The 8641-nt window shown below is 37.0% G+C and overlaps 1 protein-coding gene across 3 annotated transcripts in view; it reads left to right on the top strand.

Annotated features, from left to right (window-relative positions):
- Window positions 1-8641, top strand: part of LOC107599675 (DNA repair-scaffolding protein-like) — a 56373-nt gene that overhangs the window by 11699 nt on the left and 36033 nt on the right. For all 3 annotated transcript variants that reach the window (XR_001610687.1, XR_001610688.1, XM_016291335.1), the window contains exons 6-8: window positions 1977-2200; window positions 4774-4868; window positions 6924-7101. Coding sequence is in view for 1 of the 3 variants with exons in the window: in XM_016291335.1 (XP_016146821.1) it covers window positions 2157-2200; window positions 4774-4868; window positions 6924-7101 (317 nt within the window). In the remaining 2 variants the exon portion in view is untranslated. The remainder of the gene's footprint in view (window positions 1-1976; window positions 2201-4773; window positions 4869-6923; window positions 7102-8641) is intronic.

Here is an 8641-nt window from a genome sequence, read left to right as displayed (position 1 = left end):
AAGATGCTCACGGAGAACATCAGATAGCCAAGGGGCAGAAGAGGTGGTACGAGCTGGCCTGGAAGACAAGGGGCAGACAGTGTCTAAACAAATTGTAAGAGTGGAGCAGAAAGTACTGCTAGCACTGTTAACATCAAGAGATGATAACTGTTCAAGGGAAGGAAGCAAAGATGAAACCATAGTAGATAGCCGGGAGAGTGAGAGTGAGCGTAGGTTACGTCGAAAAGTGACATGTGTAGGGGTATGTGTTGTGTCAGGAACCATGTTGAGGTTAAGAGTGAGGAGGAAGTGATCCGAGGTGTGTAGTGGAGTAACCAGCACATGATCAGTGGAGCAGTGTCGTGTGTAAATAAGGTCCAGTTGGTTGCCTGATTTGAGTAGACGTAGTTAACACTCTCTTGAGATCAAAAGAGGCAAGCAGAGTGTGGAAGTCTGCAGCCTGAGGTTTATTTAGGTGGATGTTGAAGTCTCCAAGCATAACTAGGGGAGTACCATCCTCAGGAAAGTTTGAGAGCAGCACATCTAATTCTTCCACAAAGTTACCTAGTGGTCCTGGGGGTCGATAAGCAACTATACAATTGATTTTAAGAGGGTGGGTAATAGTGGCTGAATGTGATTCAAAGGAGCTGTTGATACTCAGAGATGTTCCTGTGGCTCAGTGGTAGAGCATTGTGTTAGCGGCGCAAAAGGTCGTGGGTTCGACCAACATACTGGTAAAAAATGTATAGCCTGAATGCACTGTAAGTCGCTTTGGATAAAAGCGTCCGCTAAATGCATACATTATTATTATTAATTCATTATTATGGGTTCGACCAACATACTGGTAAAAAATGTATAGCCTGAATGCACTGTAAGTCGCTTTGGATAAAAGCGTCCGCTAAATGCATACATTATTGTTATTAATTCATTATTATTATGGTAAAGGATTACATTTCCAATTATTAGAGATAAGCAGACCAGTACCTCCACCTCTTCCAGTCAGACGGGGGGAGTGGGAAAAAGAGAAATTATTGGAGAGTGCTGCATGTGTAGCATTGTCCTCTGGTTTGATCCACGTCTCTGTCAGGGCCATGAGGTTAAGTCTTGTATGACTAAATGATAATAGAAGTAATAAAATCTGCTTTGTTTACAGCAGGCTGGCAATTCCACAGACCAATAGAAAAAGAAAGTAGTGTATTAGGAGACATAGGCAAAGTGCGCAGGTTGTTAGGATTGCACTGCCTACAGTGTGTGATGCATGGTTTGCGAGTGGTAGTGATAGTAGGGATCTGGAAACACATAGTAAGAATTGGTTATAAAAACTGAAAACGGAAGTGAAACAAGTAGTAGGAAAGAGAATGATTCAAAAGTGATACTTATGTCCCTTGCCTGTGTCCCTGCTCGGTGGAGTCCAACGATAGAGTCGATGGTCTTTACACTCTTCGGTCTTCACACGAGGGCTGCCGCGGTATACTAAGCTTTTTATATTCGTCTAACAAAACTCAAATTGAATTCAGCTGGACACACTTTCCTGTTTATCACAACAAATGGCCAAGCAAAGCGCACGACACTGACAAGGTACGCGATACAGTACGAGACCAAACGCGATTTCAGCACGTCTCCACACAGTAAACAAAACAAGCATACGACAACTGCGCTAAACACTGAGACAAGAAATAAATACACTTACGAGCTGCTTTTAACTTCTGCTGATTGACTGCTTCTCTCAGAGAGTATTTCTTTACACTGTTTTGCTGGCGCTTGAACACACTTTCCTGTTTATCACAACAAATGGCCAAGCAAAGCGCACGACACTGACAAGGTACGCGATACAGTACGAGACCAAATGCATAAAATAAAAAATTACATATTGTGCCTTTAAGTTTTTCATGTAATATTTATGTTTCTTATTTCAGCTTTATTTAAATTAAAATAATTTTTAATAATAATAAAAGCACATCATATGACTAAATGTAAAACTCTCCTTTCCTTTTTAGTCACCAAACGAGATTTCAGACTACTCCTCTTATGATGATAATGATGAAGATCCAGAAGAAAACAGAGCAGACTCTTCCTTTCTAGACGCAGCTGAGACCAGCAGGTAGTCGGTCAGCGAGTGGGTCCGATCTGCTCAGGCGATTCTTCAGACACCTCAGAAACAAACCCCTAAGAGCATCATGACCCCAGAGGACTCGAGTAAAAAGAGGAGGAGGTTTGAAAGGTATGATCTATGGTACTTGGATCTTAATCTTCATTTCAGTGCAACCCTGTGCAAGATGAACTCAATTTATGAGTTCAGTGATTGGCTTTATGATTGGGATTTATCGTCGTAACTGACAGTAATCCTTCATACTGTTATATATTCTTACAGTTTTTTTTTTCACAGTTTGACGTCAAGTTCACCCAAAGTTTCATATCGGTGTAAACACACAGAATACAAAAGGGTTCAAAGTTTAGGTTTAATAATGCATCCACACACTTACCATAAAAACCTCCTTTTACTTAGGTTTTGCTTAGGTTTTGATTGGCTATCAAGGATTGGCTTCCTTTGCTTATTTTTGTCACCTTCTGTCAATTTACCAGAGTATTTCCTCCTATGCTCACTAGAACCAGCACCACATGCATAAGAGTCTTTTGTCAGATATTACTCAGCAGTTTCTTTCTAGTCACCATCAAAGACTGAGCCCAGCCCATGATGTTTTTACCATAAATGAGTCGTTAGTCAGATTTTGTGAATGGGAGAGGCAGGACGTGTCGAGTGTTTTCCCTCACGGGGGAGCTGTGTCTCTTTTTGGCTCTTGTTAGTCCACCGCTCCTTCTACTGACACTCAGTCCCTTCTGCAGGCAAGCGCAGGCTTTTTATGTTCTTTATTATGCATTTATGTGACTTCACACATAAAGATTATAGCACAAGCACACGTAAAACTACCACCCACCTGTAACAAAATGAACCCAAATATGTACATCATAAACATAAATAAAGCAAATAACCATTAACAAGTGCATGCAGAATGGAGCTGCTGTGGTAATAAGAAGCATGTGGTTTAGCTAACAAGCCTGTAACAAATGTAAGCTTATTACGTTTTATGAAAGACAAAACATTTAGCTAATTATTGATCAGTTTTCCCTGTTCTGTGAATATAGATTATAGTGAATATGACTATAGTGAGTATGATTGATTTCTTGAAATTGATTCTCTGTGTTTGATTCTATGGTTGAATGAATCAGATTGACTCTCTAAATCAGGGGTGCCCAACCCTGCTCTAAATGGAGTTGATTCATGGGTTCTTATTGATTCTCTATGACGGATTTTTGTTGATTCAATCAGATTCATTCTCTATGGTTAATTTTATTGAAATGATTCTAATTTATTCTTTATCATTAATTGATTCTGTGTAACTGATTCTGTACAAATGATTCTGCATGGCTGATTTTATGGTTCCATGTAATTGTTTAGCCTATGTGTGATTCATTCTTTATGATTGATTCTATTTAATTGATTTTATATAAATGATTCTCTGGGATTGATTCCACTTGACTGATTTGAACTGATTCTCTATGACTGATTCCATGGATCTAACTCTCTGTCTTTGAACAGATTCAAATTAATTCTCTTAATGGAATTGATACAATGAGACTGATTCGAGTTGATTCTCTTGACTCATTCTATATGATTGATTCTAGTTGATTCAGTCAGATTCATTATTTAATCCCTGCTCTAAATGGAGTTGATTCATGGGTTCTTATTGATTCTCTATGACGGATTTTTGTTGATTCAATCAGATTCATTCTCTATGGTTAATTTTATTGAAATGATTCTAATTTATTCTTTATCATTAATTGTATGAATCTAATCAATTCTCTATGACTGATTCAATGGGATTTATTCTTACTGAGTCTATGGGATTGATTCTCTATCATTTATTCTGTGGCATATTTTATAATCTAATCCATGGGATTCATTCCTTAAAATTGATTCTGTGTAACTGATTCTGTACAAATGATTCTGCATGGCTGATTTTATGGTTCCATGTAATTGTTTAGCCTATGTGTGATTCATTCTTTATGATTGATTCCATTTAATTGATTTTATATAAATGATTCTCTGGGATTGATTCCACTTGACTGATTTGAACTGATTCTCTATGACTGATTCCATGGATCTAACTCTCTGTCTTTGAACAGATTCAAATTAATTCTCTTAATGGAATTGATACAATGAGACTGATTCGAGTTGATTCTCTTGACTCATTCTATATGATTGATTCTAGTTGATTCAGTCAGATTCATTATTTAATTCTATAAAAATGATTCATGTTTATTCTTTATCATTGATTTTATGTGATTGATTGCATATATAAATTATTCTGTGGGCTTGTATTCATGCAACTGAATCTATAGGTTTGATTCGTTGTAACTGGTTCATGGTGGTTTCAATCATCACGTGTGTTTGATTCTGAATGATTGATTCTGTGTGATTGATTCAATAGGTTTGATTCTGATTGTGATTGTGTGATTCTGAATGTCTGATTTTGTTTGATATAAATTATTGATTCTATATGGATGATTCTGTGGGACTGATTCCATATGACTGATTCTGAGTGCTTAAACCTATAGGTTTAATTCTCTGGGATTGATTTTGTGGGATTTGAATTTATGCATTTTATTCTAATTTATGCATGAAGTAATTAGCTTTAGAATGATTCTGTGGGATTATTTCAAATTCAGTTGATTCTGTTGGGCTGATTCAATTGATTCTGTTTGCCTGAATCCGTGTGATCTCTCTCTCTATAGGGGAGGTCTTGCTGAAAGACTGAACCGACTCCACAGCAGGCAAAGATCAGCCATCAGCTTCTGGAGACATCAGTGCAGCTCAACTACATCAGCTGGTAAAACACATCCATCTGAATCCTGTCTGTTTATGTGAAGACTCAATTATGTCTTGAATGTCAGCTCTGTACAGATCATTAGTGGTGAGTTCTCTGTTCCTGACCACTAATGATAACATTATCATAAATGTTTTCACAATTAAAAATGTCTTTTCATTTCAATACTGCCAGTGTCAGATCTGACCCAAAGAATGGGTCAGGAAATAATTTAACCACCAACCCGCAGCTTTCATATTTCCATAATTGCTTGTCATGCTTGATGAAATGTGTAGAATATTCCAGCGATGAGATCTCACTGTGTACAGTTGGAGTAGGAGGCTGTGAAAGCACGCTTGTTTCATGTGATTAAGGTGACAATAATTGTCACATAGCCAAAGCAACAGGAAACCACAGACACAAAAACACACTGCAGACAATCACACACCTTACGTTTTCATTTTCCATGGTATAACGTATTTCTTTTCAAACAGTGCCCTACTAGGGGTCTTCAGCGTGTGTAGGTATGTTTGAGTGGAGGTTTAAAGAAGTGAATGTTTCAGTTGACGGTGGAAATTCAAGAGAAAACGTAAAATGATATGAGGAAATTCAACTTGTGTGATGCACTACCAGTGCAAAGCAGGTTTGTTATTATTATTATTATTAAGTAAAACTAAATGTTCATTGCTTGAAATAAAATATTGAAACCTTTTTATTTCAGCTACTGTATTTGCCAAGACAAAATATCTTATTTTTGAAAAACTAAACTTACACTAAATAAAGTAAAACTTAAAACAGACATATTATATAGACATATTTTATATAATATCATATAACTATATAGACATATAAAAAAATATATATATATTAATAATAATAAAAGTGACAAAACACAACAAAATTAATGAAAAAATGAAAACAAAATATAAAAATAATATCAAATATTAACAGAAACTGTAATAGTATATCAATGATTCTAAAATAACACTGGTGGAAAGTTTTTAAATAAATATTTTCATAATTAAAAAAATAGTTGATTAAAATTGTTATTCATCTAAACTTTTTTAAATCTCAAATGTATATTGGTTTAATTATATTCTAGTTTTGAATGTCTGTCTTTCCACATCTACTGATTCATTGCATCTTGTGCATGTAATGTTAGCTGACTAACTCTGAATTTAGTTCTCAAGCATGTGGAAAAGTGATTTAGGATGATTGGATATAGATTATGGACAGCTTTGCAACTGGCATAATTCCTTAGAAAATTCCTAAAGAAATTCCTCCCACTCACTTCTTGCTTGTTGCAAGATTTATTTTTATACGCAACAAATTAGGTGTTCTCATGGCTGATAAATCAGATGTCAGTGTGTGCATTTAGCAGCTAGTTCCTTTCCTTTTCATATGCATAGCTTTTTGGTACCATTTCCTCCCAAAAAACTGAAAAAAGCCAGTGTTCCTTGTATTTTTGTTTCACATGCTATTGCATTGAGTAAGTTTAGCTTGTTTCTCTCACTGCTTTACATTTTTCACAAAAATTTCCATTACACGTTCTACTCTGAAGTCTTGGCTGTGCTCGCCATGATTTCAGCTGAGTCAATTGTGTTCATGTGTCCAATTGAGGGGGCCAACTATTCCTTGAACAGTCAGCATGGGAATACAGTATATCCCATCAGAGAGCTGGATTTTGTTTCATTTCCTCAGAACTGACTGAAATGAAAAACTTGAAGCCGTGCCAGTGTTGAGTTTTCACTGCATAACCCAAAATATCCTGCTGCTGTTATTCATTTACTGGGCCTGTATTGTATCTGTGCTGTTTTGCAAAACTTAATGACTTTGAGAATGAAACTGTCTTTCAGAGCTGGTCATTTTATAAACTTTAAAGCTTACTTCCAGACTAATTGTTCATGCTGTATAGTACTTAACTATATTAAATGTTGTTCAATCAACCATAGTTAAAATTAAGCTTCATTCAAAACATTTTTTCCTAGTAGAAGCAGAGATTTTGTGTAAGAGACTGAGTATTGTCCAAAGTTAGGACTTAAATTGTATGTACATTGTTTTTTTTGTTTTTTACCCAAGCTGACAGGCCAGGGGTGCTGATGCTGAGGATTCTGGGAGTTCGGGAGGAATGTGGCATGCAGGCTGCTGTGTGTGACAGGCTGCCGGTTGGAGAAATGTGTGTGGCTCTTTTCAGCAAGGACACGACTGCCCAGTTACTGCCTGTACCCGGAGACATCGTCCACATCTACCCACCATGGTGAGAGTCCTGTTACTGTAAAATAGCAGAAATAGAGTTTGTTTATTACCTGTGCTGATTGTCAATACCTTTTTTTTTTTCAAACAATCTTGGGCAGTTTATTGGTTACTGACATAATACCCTTGTTTTTGACAGTAATTTAAAAACATTTATATATTTAAAATAATTTATATAATTAGTAGTGCTTGCTCATGTATTTGAACAAATCTTTAAGTATTACATTTTGCTTATAATACGGGCATAAATAATGCCTTAAACTGCGTGGATTGCTGAGGAAAGGTATAGTTTACTTTTACTAGGGATTGGACAATGGGGGAAAAATAACTTTCAATAACTCAGAATACCCTAGCAACCACTTACAAGTTCTAGTTATATTAAAGGGGTGGTTCACTGTTTTTTTTCTAGGCTTGATTGTGTTTATAGGGTGCAGTCTAACGTGTTAATGCTTCGTTTTTTTAAAAACACATTATTTTTCACATCATTTACCTTTCTTCCACACCGTTCTGTCCCTTCTCTGAGAAACGCGCTGATCATTTCCTTTTTTTATGAAGCCCCTCCCTCAGAAATAGGCGATGGAGTCTGATTGGTTAGCTAGCCCAGTGTGTTGTGATTGGCTAAACCGCCTCTAGTGCGCGTCTAAACGTCCAGCCCCTCACCTCAGCAGCATGTGCTGCGGTTGTATTGTAAACAACGGCGTCGTTAATATCGTTTATCAGTTTGAGCCTGATTGAGAAGCAGAGGATATTATTGAAGATCATTGTGCAGAACCTGTGCAAGCATGGCTTTTAATGGTAGGCCAATGTTTTTTGTTTGTTGTTGTCTCATACTATTAGATACGCTGTTATTTGTAAATGCTACTGCTTATGTTAGCTTTTAATATACGGTTTTATCCTGATTAAATCTTTAAAGGGTCATGAAACCCCAGACTACTTTTTCTGAGATTTTAGCAGAGGTGTTTGTGTTGCACATCATTGAAGACAATGTTGGAGAAAACTGGTTAATTTTAAGCTTTTTTGCGCTATTTTCATTTTCCGGGTTTAAAATCTACATTGTGTTGACGTCACAATTTGTGACGTGGCAATGGACTAATAGTACATCGATGACGCGTCAGTGTCTCTTAAATTATTCATGAGACTGTGTGTTCTTATCCTATGAGAAGATGCTTTGCTTAATTATTCACAACAGCATGTGTTGATTTTCTATGACAGACGTTTCAGACTGTGAGATGACATTGCTGTGCATTTATTTGTGTTTTTAACTCGATGGGAGCGAAATGAAACTGTCAGAACGCTAAGCTGTGTGTGTTGTCTGTCTCCCCTCTTCCCCCTCCTCTACTCCGCTGCGCACCACGCCCACTTTTTTTAGCATTTTTTTAAAACTGTGGTGAGAACTAACCAGTGCTGAAACGGGGAGGTTTCATGACCCTTTAATACATGTCCATGGTTAACGCTTCTCATAGCTATGTGAAAATAATGGCGCTTTTCCACTGCGTAGTACGACTCGGCTCGGCACGGCTCAGTACGGTACGGCACGGCACGGC

Source organism: Sinocyclocheilus grahami, unplaced genomic scaffold (genome assembly GCF_001515645.1).
Source record: "Sinocyclocheilus grahami isolate Dianchi unplaced genomic scaffold, SAMN03320097.WGS_v1.1 scaffold270.1, whole genome shotgun sequence".
Taxonomy (NCBI): Eukaryota; Metazoa; Chordata; class Actinopteri; order Cypriniformes; family Cyprinidae; genus Sinocyclocheilus; species Sinocyclocheilus grahami.
This window is presented reverse-complemented; position numbering and strand designations above follow the sequence as displayed.